The following is a 14,093-nucleotide window of genomic DNA, read 5'->3' as shown; positions in this document are numbered from 1 at the left end:
GTGGCTGTTTTCTGTAAAATTCATCTTGTTTATCATTAGGTGCATAAATTTCTATTAAAAGTATTTTTTTTATTATTATCCATAATTTCCACCCTTAAAATTCCTCCATCATCATCTGTATATATTTGTTCCACTGGGATTGTATCTTTAATATAAAGGATCACTCCTCTTTTCTTGCAACTTGCCAATGAAGTAAATATTTTCCCAAGTTTTGGTTGCCCTAATAAATGTCCATGTTGCTTCTGAATATGCACTTCTTGTAGACAAATTAAATCCAATGTTAGTTTTCCTTTTAGTTAGCGGAATATTTTCCTTCTTTCATTTGCTGTATTAAGTCCATTTATATCAATTGAGATCGTTTTTTCCCCTCTTCTGTCTTTATGTTTTATATGTAGGATTTATTGCTCTGGTGGATCTCGATTCTCGTGGTTGTCAGTTGGCGTGAGCTTAAATGGACTCCAGAGGATGGTAGAGGACAGGAAGGCCTGGAGGAACGTGGTCCATTGGGTCGCGGTGGGTCAGACACGACTTCTCAACTAACAGCAGCAACCACCTTTCTGGTTGAGAGTAATTCTTCTGGAATTAAGTCCTGGACTTCTCTTTGAGAGAAACCATTATGCCCTGTTCTTGTGTTGGACTCTCCATGGACATTCAGTTTCGCTGTCCTGAAGTATCCCTTCCTGTAAAATCTGGAGCCTTCCTTTCTAAAGCAAGCACAGCGAGGGACTCTTGAGTTAGCTGCTTATTTAACACTGGCATATTTGTCTCACAAGTGTGTTAGCCTCAGGGTAGGCATTCTTTCCTTACGGTCTTTTAAAAATATGTTAACCTGGCTGCTGCATGGTATGTTATTTTTTAAAATTGACTGCCTTTCTCAGCCCCTGCGGCTACCTCCACCTTGTTCTCTTTGATTTTCTCGGGGGTTGCCCCAAAGGAGAGGGAGCGAAGCTATTCTTCCAAAGCACCTGAAGGCAGGACAAGAAGCAATGGGTGGAAATTAATCAAGGAGGGAAGCAAATTAGAATTAAGGAGGAATTTCCTGACAGTGAGAACAATTAACCAGTGGAACAGAAGTTGCCTCCAGGAGTTGTAAATTCTTCAATACTGGAAGTTTTTAAGATGATGTTGGATAGCCCTTTGTCTGAAGTGGTGTAGGGTTTCCTGCCTAGGCAGGGGGTTGGACTAGAAGACCTCCAAGGTCCCTTCCAACTCTGTTATTCTGTTCTGTTCTGTTCTACTCTACTCTACTCCTATTCCATTCTATTCTATTCTTTGTTCTGTTCTGTTCTGTTCTACTCAACTCTACTCTACTCTACTCATTGTTTTTTCTCCCGTGCCCCAGAGGGAGAAGCCATCCCATTCAGATGTTTTGAACTACAAACCCCATACTTGCTCATGGCTCATGTTGATTGAAACATCTGGGAAGTCTTACCCTGGACTACATCTCCCATCGTCACTCAGATGGGAAAAGACTCCCATTGTCTCCCCAGCTCCAGGCTAAAGGGAGGCAAATCTCCAGGATGCCAAAGTCAAAAAGTCAGTATTGACTCAGCTGATAGTCTGTTATGGGCTGGAGAGTGGAGAGCTGGCGATTTGAGTTCCTACCAGACAGACTTTGTTCTGGCCACTAAATTCCATTCCCCACTTCCTCCTTTCAAGAGTTAATCAGCTGGTTTCATTCTTCATTGAGTGTTTTGGGGATTTCCCCCCTTCCCTCAAGGATAGGTATTTCCCTTTTGGCATATATAAAAAAAAATACTGCAAATACTGAGATGCCCCCAAATGCTTTGATCTTTCCCTCTATCAACTGAGTCAATAGTGACTTTTTGACCTTGGTTTTCCTTATTGGATTCATGTCCAATATGCTGTGTGACCCAGTGCAAATTAACAAATTAACCGAGTTGGAAGGGACCTTGTAGGTCATCTAGTCCAACCCTTCCGCCCAAGCAGGAGATCCTACACCATTTCTGACAAATGGGAGTCCAGTCTCTTCTTGAAAGCTTCCAGGGATGAAGCTCCCACAACCTCTGAAGGCAACTTCTGTTCCAAGGGTTGATTGTTTTCTCTGTCAGGAAATTTCTCCTTATTTCCAGTTTGAGTCTCTCCTTGGTCAGTTTCCATCCATTGTTCCTTCTCTGGCCTTTGGGTGTCTTGGAAAATAACAAACCAAAAATTTTTCAGAAGTCTAAGTTTCATTCTAGAAAAAAATAGGCATCAAGTTGTTTATGGGACCAAACCAAACCTGGATATCAGTTGATTGATGGGTTCCAAAGCAGTTGGAACTCATTTTTTTTTCAAGCAGGAATGACCGTGTTAAATTGTTGAAGTGTTAAATGACACAACGTCTTGAGTTTTGATCAAGGGGAAACTTCTAGGGTCATATATACCCTATTTCCCTGAAAATAAGACCCAACTGGAAAATAGGTCCTAGAATGATGTTTCAGGATGCTCGTAATTTAAGCCCTACCCCCCCCCCCAAATAAGCCCCAGTTACAATTGTCAGCCAGACGGATGCATTCAGAACTGTATTTTCCTGAAAATAAGACCTTAAGGGAAAATAAGCCCTCATGTGTCTTTTGGAGCAAAAAGTAATATAAGATCCAGGCTTCTTTTTGGAGAAAGATGGCATCTCTCCCCCCCTCCAGAAAGTGGGGTTCCTGGTGGTGAGTCAAAACAAGCAAAATGGCAACCAAGGTCAAGATGTTACTATCTCTAGATATGACCCACAGCAAACTATGGGGGGAATTCCCTGATTACGGTTAATTGTGCCCCTTCAACCAAAACTTTTACTTTTTGCCATGGTTTATCTCCTTCACTTCACTTACACATCAGTGGGTTCTGTGATGCAGAACAGCCTGGGGGGTTTCCACCGGAGGGAAAAGGACTAATTCAGTCTGAATTTCTCAGATCACTGAAAGAATGAAACGAAAACCACATCAAACGAGTTGGCTCCTTTGGAGGAACGTAAGAAGGTGTTTTAGCTAGCAGAGAATCAAAGAGCTCTTGGATGGGGTTTTTCTATCACAAACAATGACACCAAGTCGGTCAGCAAAAAAAACCAACCCACATTCAATACAATACAATAGCAGGGTTGGAAGGGACCTTGGAGGTCTTCTAGTCCAACCCCCTGCCTAGACAAGAAATCCTATACCGTTTCAGACAAACGGCTATGCAACATCTTCTTAAAGACTTCCAGGGTTGGAACATTCACAACTTCTGGAGGCAAATTGTTCCATTGATTAATTCTTTTGTCAGGAAATTTCTCCTCGGTTCTAAGTTGCTTCTCTCTTTGATTAGTTTCCACCCATTGCTTCATGTTCTACCTTCAGGTGCTTTGGAGAATAGTTTGACTCCCACTTCTTTGTGGCAACCCCTGAGATTTCAGAAGACTGCTATCATGTCTTCCCTAGTCCTTCTCTTCACTAGACTAGCCATGCCGTTCCTGCAACCGTTCTTCATGTGTTTCAGTCTCCAGTCCCCTAATCCTCTTTCTTGCTCTTCTCTGCACTCTTTCTAGAGTCTCCACATCTTTTCTACATCGTGGTGACCAAAACTGAATGCACTATTCCAAGTGTGGCCTTACCAAGGCCTTATAATGTGGTATTAACCCTTCATGTGATCTTGATTCTATCCCTCTATTGATGCAGCCTAGAACTGTGTTGGCTTTTTTGGCAGCTGCTGCACACGGCTGGCTCCTATTTAAATGGTTCTCCACTAGGACTCCAAGATCCCTTTCACAGTTACTACTATTGAGCAAGGTACCACCTATACTGTACCTGTGCATTCAGGAAAAAAAAGTTTTTACGACTTGAAAGTTACGTTTTTCAAATCGATTGAGCCCCTTGAGTTTTCTCGGATTGATATCGGAGGTGGTAGTAACATCAATTCGCGTGAACCCGTAGTGGGGGCGGCGCAAGGCTCCGCCCACCCATCTAGCCATCATCACGGACCTTCTGCGCAGGCCCAGATGTGTAAGCCACGCTTCCCGCTACCGAATCGGTAGTGAAGCTAAGAGGATAGCATTACTGATTGATATATTTCAGATTAAAGGGAGAGAATCGGCTTCGGTGCAATTCTCCAAATCAGTTCAAATCATTGATCTCAGGTTAAGATCAGAGCTAAACTAGACCTCCCTAGCACCACGTTTCTCTAAAGGTGTAATGCTAGGAGCCCCCCCTGCCTTCTCAGCAGTCCGCAAAATCAAAATTATTTGCCAGCAGAGGTTGAACAACCAACCCATCCTAAAATCCCATCCAAGGTTCGAGAGGAACGGCAGCGAAGGCCTCACGTTTGAATCTTGAATGTGGTATAAAACGAAAAAGAAGTCAATCAAATAGAAATGAAATCAGTTTTGGGGGCCTCCAAAATTTTGAAAAGAAGGCAAGCTCAGATAAGAAGGTTTAAGAAATGCTGTCCATAACAGATCACTGCCCAAAAGATTATATGATGAAAAAACTCTCTCTCTCTCTCTCTCTCTCTCTCACACACACACACACACACACACACACACAGAGAGAGAGAGAGAGAGAGAGAGAGAAGCTATAAACACACATGCTTCAAGCTCACCCCAATTTTTCTCCTCTGCACAAAATACTGACAGATTAACAGAGTTGGAAGGGACCTTGTAGGTCATCTAGTCCAACCCCCCTACCCACCCAAGCAGGAGACCCTACACCGTTTCTGACAGAGGGCAATCCAGCGTCTTCTTGAAAGCTTCCAGGGATGAAGCGCCCACAACTTCTGAATAACAGAATAATAACAGAATAAGAGAGTTGGAAGGGATCTTGTAGGTCATCTAGTCCAACCCCCTCTGCCCAAGAAGGAGACCCTGCACCGTTTCTGACAGAGGGAAGTCCAGTGTCTTTTTGAAAGCTTCCAGGGATGAAGCTCCCACAGCTTCCGAAGGCAAGCTGTCCCCACTAAATATAGAATAACGGAGTTGGAAGGGACCTTGGAGATTATCTAGTCCAACCTTCCCCCCTGCACAAACAGGAGACCCTACACCCTACATCCCAAAGATGCAAAATGCTAGAAGAATGAGAGCAGAGGATTTTTTCCCCCAGCCAAGAACTAACCCTGTTAGCAACGCTATGCCTAGTTCTAAGGAGCTCCTGCAATATTTGGAAGCTGCTTGGAGGTGTCAGAGAACAAATTCTGCTCCATCCTACCTGCATCCCAGGGATGTCTTCCCATGTATGGCGAGCGCCTGGATCAGATTCCTCCCCCACCCAAGGGCAGTGCCATTCATTTCCTTCGCTTTTTGTCCAGAGCTGCTAAATTCACCTCTCACCTTCCTTCCTTCCTTCTTTAGCTGCAAGAAACGGATGAGATTTGGAAATCGTGACGAGAGATATTCCAGCAAAGGCTGGAATTGTGAAACACGGGTGTATTTATACCAAATGTCTTTTAACGCCTCTGGACATCGGAGAAAAATGGAGAAAGGTGAAATTGAGGCAGAGCGAGGAAAAATGTCTTTATTTTATTTTTTTATTGCAGGGCGATTATCTCGAAGTATGCATATAGCTGTATTTGCATACTTTCTTGCTTCGTTCCCTTAGCTTGGATGTTCTCCCTTTGGCCAAATACTTGTATTGGCCCAGCTGAGGCCTCTTGGCTATCTTGAAAGTTTGAAGCCTTTGTTGTGTGTGTATGTGTGTGTGGTGTTGTTGTTGTTTTTTACAGGTGCGTATTCTGATCTACTGAAGAGGAATGCATAGCATCTCCCTTCAATTAACATTGTAACTCCCTCATCTGGGAAGCAGTGATAAAATGGAATGAAGTACAGTAGGTAAAGATGGAAGAGCAAGATCAAATGGTATAAGAAGAAGAAAAGAAGAAGAAAAGAAGGAGAAGGAGGAGAAGGAGGAGAGGAAGAAGAAGAAGAAGAAAGGAATAAGAAGAAGAACGAAAGAAAGAAGAAAAGAGGGAGGAGGAGAAGGAAAAGACTATTAATTAGCTCAATTGACTGTATCAAAAATATAAAACCGATATTAAAATGCAAAAATGCAAATGGTAAAAACAATAAAAACCTTCATTTCTCTCCCTTCCTTTCTTCCTTCCTTCCTCTCTCTCTCTCCCTTCCTTCCTTTCTCTCTCTCTTCCTTCCTTCCTTCCTTTCTCTCTTCCTTCCTTCCTTTCTTTCTTTCTCTCTCTTTTTTCTTTCTCCTCCCTCCCTATTTTTCTTTTTCTCTCCTTCCTTCTATCCATCCATCCCTCCATCCATTCTGTTTCAGAAAAAGGAACATTTATCTCTCCCTTTGGGCGAAGGAAAGCACTAAAGAGCTGATGAAAAAATTAAATACACATCATACAAAGTGTTTTTTTGTAAAAAAAAAAACATATTTGTGAAAATATTCAAAGGACAATCATTGTATTAGTTAATTAGGAACAGGATACAACTTCTTTTTTTATTTTTTTTATTTTATTTTCGCATAAAAGGATGTTCTTCCCAGCCAGGAAGACCCAGTTCTAATGAGCACAATATTTTCATGCACCAGTTTGTTCTGCCAAAGTCATAAATATGCCAGATAAAATATCTCAGAGCTAAAACAGTCCAGGATAACAAAAGATTAAACAACCCCACCCCAAACACACACACACACACACACAAACCCCCAACAAAACACAAACATCCTTCTTATAAATACCAATTGCAACATTTTAAATAGGCTTTTAGGCACGAAGATCTATGAAGTTCAATAAATAATGAAATCACATTATTACACGTCTCGGAAAACAGCTGGGCACAAATGGACTTTCGAAATGATCCACCCAGACAGGAAGGATGCCTCCTCCTCTTACTTTCTCCAGGTTTCTCTGAGCATCTTCAAAGAGGGGATTTATCCTCAATTGATCCATTTTGGAAGAAAGTCAAGAGGCTCTCAAAAGCCTTCCTTTTGCTGGGAAATCAGGAAAACACAACCAGTCTTGAAAGATTCTGCTACTTTATCCCATCTCACAGTTTCTCAGATATAGCAACTTTGAGACGGGTGGACTTCAACTCCCAGAATTCCCCAGTCAGCAGGCTTTGAGATGGGTGGACTCCCAGAATTCCCCAGCAAGCAGGATGGGTGCATTTTGTTGTGGCCCGCCAGTGGAGCTGGCAGCAGATTCGGACAGTGGGGAGGTTGGGGAGGAACCTGGCCAGTCCTGGAATCTGGGGAAGGCTATGATGAGGACTCTCTGTTGGAGGCAGAGATGGGGCCATGGCCGTATGCCAGTTATCAGCTGCCTTCAGAGTCAGACATCAGTGAGGCAGAAGAACAGCTGGAGCCTGTTCCCAGTGTGCGCATGCGCAGAGCTGCCAGACGAAGGGAAGAGCTAAGGAACAGGGGTCGACTTGGGAGTAAGGCCACAGGTGGACCATGAATGGCCCCTTTCAGAGGAAAGAAAAGAGGAGCGACAGGGGAGTGGAGTTTGCAGGAGACCATTAGTTCCCTTCATTGGTTCGTGACTCTCCGAGACTCCTTGCCACGTTTTACAGAGATCGGCCTGGCAATTCTCCAAGCCAGATAAGGTCTGTGACCGTAAATCCTCCCTCGAAAGACTTTGCTGGATGGGAATGAGCAGAATTCACATTAAATTAATAAAAGGGATTTTTGTTGGGACCAGGAGTTGGCTTCAGGCTCTTGGGAAGCCTCGGTCAGAACACATTTCAAGAATTTCCAGAAATTGAAAAAAAAAACGTATCCCTCGAGTCAAAATTATGCAACCTGGGAGATTTAGGAGGTATGGACTTCAAATCCCAGAATTCCCATGCTGGCTAGGGAATTCTGGGAATTGAAGTCCACTGATCTTAAAAGTTACTGAGTTGAGAAACACTGTGATAGTGTTTCTACGTTCTACGAAGATACGTGTATCTACGTCCGCCATGCTGGCTGGGGAATTCTGGGAGTTGAAGTCCATCCGTCTGCTGAAATTTTTTTTCAAACATTGGCCTATCTCAATAAAGTCAGTGACAGGTAATCTTGATTTATGACCATAAGGGAGTCTGAGATTCCTGTTGCTAAGTGAGATGTTTGTCAAGTGAATTTCACCCCGTTTCGTGACTTTTGTTGCCACCGTTGTTAAGTGAAATGCTGCCGTTCTTCAGTTAACAACATGGCTGCTAATCCTGCTTCCCCATGGACTCGGCTTATCGGAAGGTCACAAAAGGGGACCCCGTGACCCCACGACACTGCAACCGTCATAAGTATGAGTCAGTTGCCAAGCCGCTGAATTTTGATCATGTGACCAATGCAGCAACGGTCATAGGCTTGAAAATGGTCATAAGTCACTTCTTTCACTGCCGTGGTAACTTTGAACAGTCATGGAATCAACTGTTGTAAGTTGAGGACTAGCTGTGTAGCTTTTTTTAAATCTGGTCTATTTTGTAGGATGACAGGAAGGCTACAAACCACAAAAGAGAGCAGCGATAACCAACAACGACCTTCACACATCACACCCCTGCAACAATTTCACGCAGGCACGTCTTTAACCAGCTCAAGTCTGTTTTCGCAACACAAATAGCATGATTAGTGTTCATCTTAATTTGCATTTAGTAACTCGGCTTGTTCGTACAGTGCACAGCCTGTTTCATTCATGGAGAGTCCCTTGCGCTGTCCGAACCCACCAAAAATGGGTAAATTCAAGTACCACATTGTGTGTCACCCTGAGGTGCAACCTTAACACGCATCCTAAAAACACATCATCTTCTTCATTTAACCACCCCATAATCCCTCACGGGGTGGAGTCTGGGCAACTAAATGGAGCTAGCAAGGTGTTTTACTGGCTGGATGCCTTTCCCTGTCGCCAATGCGGAGTCTTGTTCAGCAGATATCTTTTCAGTGTGCCGAGAGAGAGAAATATCTGCCTCTATCTAGGATCAAACTCACAGCCTCCGGATTGTGAGGTGAGAGCTCTACCTCTAGGCTACCCCACCACCACTCCTGATGTCATTTCATAATGACTCCTGATCATCATCTTCATTTAACAACCTCACAATCCTTTGCGAATCTGGGCAACTGAATGGAGCTAGCAAGGTGTTTTACTGGCCAGATGCCCTTCCCTGTCGCCAATGCAGAGTTTTGTTCAGCAGATATATATAATTCTCTTAACCCAATTGAATGAAAGCCGTGGGGTGGGTTAGGAACTGAGCAATGGAGGGAGGCCTCTTGGGATCAGAAACTGTCTTTGCAAACGGTGAAAAAAAGTCACTTTTGTGCAATCCAGCTGTGGATCCTTGTGAATTCTGTAGCATCAAAATGTTAAGTCAGGCAGGATCATTCGTTACTGAATCACTGGGGAAAAACTGGCTGACCATCTCAGCCCGCTGAGCCTCCAGGCGCCGGCACCTGGCCTTGCACTCCCGCAGATCTTTCTTGGAAAGCCTATGCTCCTAGTCCTCAGTGAGGTGCTTCTGCTGAGCCTCCTTCTCGGTCGGATCCAATTTGAACTGTTTTGCCAACTTTTCTTTGGGGTGGCTGCTTAACTCCAGCACCTGCTTCCTTTTGGGGCCCTAAAGAGCCCGGGCGGGCAGGCGAGGAGTGGCGAGTAGAGTAGGTGCCCCTCGACGTGAGTGACATTGGGTTTTGGCCACACCCACCCAGTCACATGACCACCTAGCCACGCCCACCCTGCTAATCGTTAGGCAGATCATATTAGCGGTCCGCGGGATTTAAAATTAGGGATGGAGTAGTCCCTGAGGCCCAAAAGATTGGGGACCCCTGTTCTACAGCATCACTCCCGAGGGATCGTTCGAAAAGGAGCGATGTGTTTTCTCCTTCTTCTTTTTCTCCCTCTCCGGTCTTTTGCCTTTCACGCTCTGTTTTTGGAAGACCTTAGCTAAACCCTTGAGGAACCTGGAGAGATTCCATAGCACCTGGCAACCTTCCATCTTTTGAGCAAAGGACGAAGAGTCTTGGCTCCATTCCCAAGGCGTGACGGGGACGGGGCGAAGACCCCTGTGGCACTGGGCACACTGGATGTTGGAAAGGAGCCCGGCTAGCCAGAGAGAAATGGTGGCCAGCTGGCGGGAGAAGGGCTTCTCGTCATCCGCGAGCTGCTTTTCCAAGGCCTTCAGAGCCCCCTCCAGACGGACCACAGTCGCGTAGAGTTCTTGCAACAGGAGACTCTCCGGCTCCTTGGTGATGTTTCTCCTGGGGAGCCAAGCGACGGGCGTCTCGCAAAACTTCCGCAGGTCACTTTGCAGGTCCGTGTGAGTCAGCTGGGGGCAAAATCAGAGGGGCATAAAGTCACAAATTGCGGGCTTTGCGAGAAGAGCATCGTTCAGGTGGACAATGACGCTGAACAGGGAGCCAAAGCAAAACATCATGAAATAGCATCAAGTAGGTAAAGATGGAAGGGTAAGATAAATGAGTATGAGGAAGGAGGAGGAGGAGAGCAGGAGGAGGAGGAAGAGAAGAAGAGGAGGAGGGAGAGGAGGATTAATAATAATGGTACTGTATAGGATCTCCTGCCTGAGCAGGAAGTTGGACTAGAAGACCTCCAAGCAAGAGGTTTAAAGAAGGCCTTCCAAATCTATTGTTCCATAGATCTTCCAATTTGTTATTCTATATTCTGAGGGGGGGGAGAGCAGGAGGAGGAGGAGAAGGAGGAGGAGGAGGAGGAGAAGGAGAAGGAGAAGGAGAAGGAGGAGAGGAGGAGGTGGAGGAGGAAGAGGAGGAGGAGGAAAGGATGTCTCATGACATCTCTTGAGTCAACAGGCAGGAAGCTCACCAAGAAGAAGGTCACCCAAAGCTGTTTCAGCTTGGGATGAACCACCCTTCACCATTCCATGTCCTCTACCTGGAGGGCAACAGTGGAGATTGCTGAATGCACATGAAGGTTACCAACAGGTGGCCTTGCCCTCAGGTGTGAATACCTGGAATCTGAGCCAGATCTTGGAGTCGGGGAATTCCCTGAAGCTCTTCTGTTTCCTCCAAAACAGCTTCCTCGGTGGTTGAACCTCCCAAGGACCAGCCCATCAAGACGACCTACCTTCTCCCTCCAATTAAACAATTCTAGAGATGTCTCTGGATGTCCCTCTGCTTTAGCTCTAGATAAGGGATGTCAAAGTTTCCTCACTGGATCACCTGGAACCCCAAGAAGCGCAGGCTCTCCTTGCCTTACGACCGGTTGTCATCACAGTCAACCATCACAACTATCAACCTGTTGCCAAAGCATCCCAGTTCTGATCCCGTCTCCACGGGGAGGCTGCAGACGGTCGTCAAGCGTGAAAAAGTCGCTTTTATCCGGGCTGCTGTAACTTCGAGCAGTCACGAAAGGAACGGTCGTAAAGCAAGGACGAGCTGCGGAGCAGAAAATGGCCAGGCACAAAGCTTCAAAAAGAAACCCTCAGCCCGATAATAGGGCAATCTGATTTTTCCAGATGACAGATGAACAGAGTTGGAAGGGGCCTTGGAGGTCATCTAGTCCAACCCCCTGCCCAAGTAGGAGACCCTACACCATTTCTGACCGAGGGCAGTCCAGTCTCTTCTTGAAAGCTTCCAGTCATGAAGCTCCCACAACTTCTATTCTGTGGGTTGATTGTTCTCCCTGTCAGAAAATCCCTCCTTATTTCCAGGTTGAATCTCTCCTTGGTCAGTTTCCCTCCATTATTCCTTCTCTGGCCTTCGGGTGCTTTGGAGAATAGCTTGACCCCCCCCCCCCCAAATATCTGTGGCAGCCCCTCAAATATTGGAAGATGCTCTCATGTCTCCCCTGATCCTTCTCTTCACTAGACTAGCCATGCCCATTTCCTGCAACCGTCCATCGTTTGTTTTAGTCTCCAAGCCTTTGATCATCTTAGATAGATTCAGATTAACAGAGTTGGAAGGAACCTTGGAGGTCATCAAGTCCCACCCTCCACCCAAGCAGGTGCCCCTACACCATTTCTGACAGATGGCAGTTCTGTCTTGTCTTGGAAGCCTCCAGGGATGAAGCTCCTACAACTTCTGAAGGCAACATCTGTTCCATGGGTTGATTGTTCTCACTGTCAGAAAATGCATCCTTATTTCCAGGTTGAATCTCTCCTCCTTCAGTTTCCATCCATTCTTCCTTGCCTGGGTGCTTGGAAAAAAGCTTGACTCCCTTCCTCCTCTCTGGCGCAGCCCCTCAAATATTGGAAGATGCTATAATGTCTCCCCTGTTCCTTCTCTTCACTAGGCCAACCATGCCCAGTTCCTGCAACCGTTCATCGTATGTTTTAATCTCCAGTCCCCTCATCCTCTTGCTTGCTCTTCTCTAAAATCCATCTCTCAAGTACTTTTGCACATACCGTTACCACCTCTACTACTCCACTTACAATAAGGTCAGCGCCAACTTATTGGCGGTAGCTGAACTCAAAGACTCAGCCCTCTCCCCAAAAATCTAACAATTTTTTTTTTAAAGCAAAGCCAAACTACTCACGTAGGATTTGTATAAGTCTTGTGTTGGTCGTTTCAACCACATGATCTGTTGCCGAATTTTCTGCAGGAATTCTTGATCCGCTGGACACCTGGGGCAGAGGCTGGGGGGGGTGGACTCCACCAGCCCTGGGCGCAAAAGCCAAAAAGCGGACGCCAAAACTGGACAGGTAGGTAAGAAAAGGGGAAGAAGGAGATCGGTTGTGAGCCACTGCCGAGATTTTAGTGCAATTGGACACGATTCACAGGCAGGCATTTATTTATCCGGAATTTTGTTCAGCATGGAAAAAACTGCCTAAGTTCAAAAAATTCACTTCTTTGGAAATACGGGAATATCCATGCTGCCTTTTGCCGAGTCTCGGGCGTTTTGGGGCTCTAACGTTCGCTTGTAAATACTTGGCTCCAGAGCGATGGAAGGAAGAGGTGCTAAGACGATTGAAAATATTTAAAATTCATATTTTGTCCCGAGGTTGCAATGAGTTATACTGTCAGTGTTTGTAGATGGTGTTGACTTCTCCTCCTCTAACTAGCACTGTGTGCTGACTAGCCCTGATGAGGTTCTCTAGTTTGGTAGTGAAACATCTGCAAGAAAACCACCAAGCTCAGAGAGCACTAAGGACCCCACAGTTTTCCTCCTCCTCCTCCTCCTCCTCCTCCTCCTCCTCCTCCTCCTCCTCCTCCTCCTCCTCCTCCTCCTCCTCCTCCTCCTCCTCCTCCTAATGATGTTCCCTAGTTGGGTAATTAAGTATCTGCAAGAAAACCATCAAGCTCAAAGAGCACTAAGGACCCACAGTCCTCCTCCTCCTCCTCCTCCTCCTCCTCCTCCTCCTCCCCCTCCTCCTCGCACTGATGATGTTCCCTAGTTGGGTAATGAAGTATCTGCAAGAAAACAACCAAGTTCAGAGAGCACTAAGGACCCCACAGTCCTCCTCCTCCTCCTCCTCCTCCTCCTCCTCCTCCTCCTCCCCCTCCTCCTCGCACTGATGATGTTCCCTAGTTGGGTAATTAAGTATCTGCAAGAAAACCACCAAGCTCAAAGAGCACTAAGGACCCACAGTCACCCTCCTCCTCCTCCTCCTCGCGCACACACGCACAGTTCACTGTAAATTGCTCTACACATGCACGAAGACCATAAAAAACAAATAAAAGCCATGCGGGCAATGGCAGCGGAGACCAGGGTACTGGTTCGGGGCTGTGGCCAGCCTGGGCTGCTGTCGGTAAGCAAAGCGAGAAACCCACCCCGGTCCAGATTTTCTAGGCTGGACACCACATCAACCTCAAACCTCCGGGCATTCAAGAAACCAGTTTGAAGGAGGAAATTTGTGTAGTTCCATCTCTAGCTACGGTTTGATGGTTCTTCAGGAAGCTAGCGTTCACTGAACACAGCAGAAGGTCGAAGAAAGGGAAGGAGAAAGTGGGGTGCAGGATAGGTTCTGCCCAAGGGTTGTCCCACATGCACGCACAGAGAGAGAGAGAGACAGACAGACAGAGAGAGAGAGAGGAGGAAATGTGGAGTCATCACCTACCAAGATGTACAGCAACCGCTGAAGACTTCTCCACCATTCTTCTGCAGTTGACTGACTGAAGGGGGAACGTTGGTTTCAGTCATCTCCTCGGGTTGGGCGTGGCCCTCGCCCACACACCAAACCCACACTTGCAGACACGCTCGAAAAAGAAGAAGCACTCACGAGGCAGGGCACGAAGGGAAAC

General features: G+C 46.0%; 1 protein-coding gene across 1 annotated transcript; it reads right to left on the bottom strand.

Moving 5' to 3' along the window:
* Positions 1–9,703: 9,703 nt before the first annotated feature.
* On the bottom strand, positions 9,704–14,093 carry LOC309399031 (uncharacterized protein). The gene is made up of 3 exons (XM_081966484.1): positions 13,910–14,093; positions 12,388–12,545; positions 9,704–10,204 (listed from the first exon to the last, which is right to left on the bottom strand). Exons 1-3 carry the CDS (start codon positions 13,944–13,946, stop codon positions 9,710–9,712), a joined length of 690 nt encoding a protein of 229 aa, XP_081822610.1. The 5' UTR covers positions 13,947–14,093; the 3' UTR covers positions 9,704–9,709.

Source organism: Natrix helvetica (genome assembly GCF_964273705.1).
Source record: "Natrix helvetica genome assembly, chromosome: 14".
NCBI lineage: Eukaryota > Metazoa > Chordata > Lepidosauria > Squamata > Natricidae > Natrix > Natrix helvetica.
This window is presented reverse-complemented; position numbering and strand designations above follow the sequence as displayed.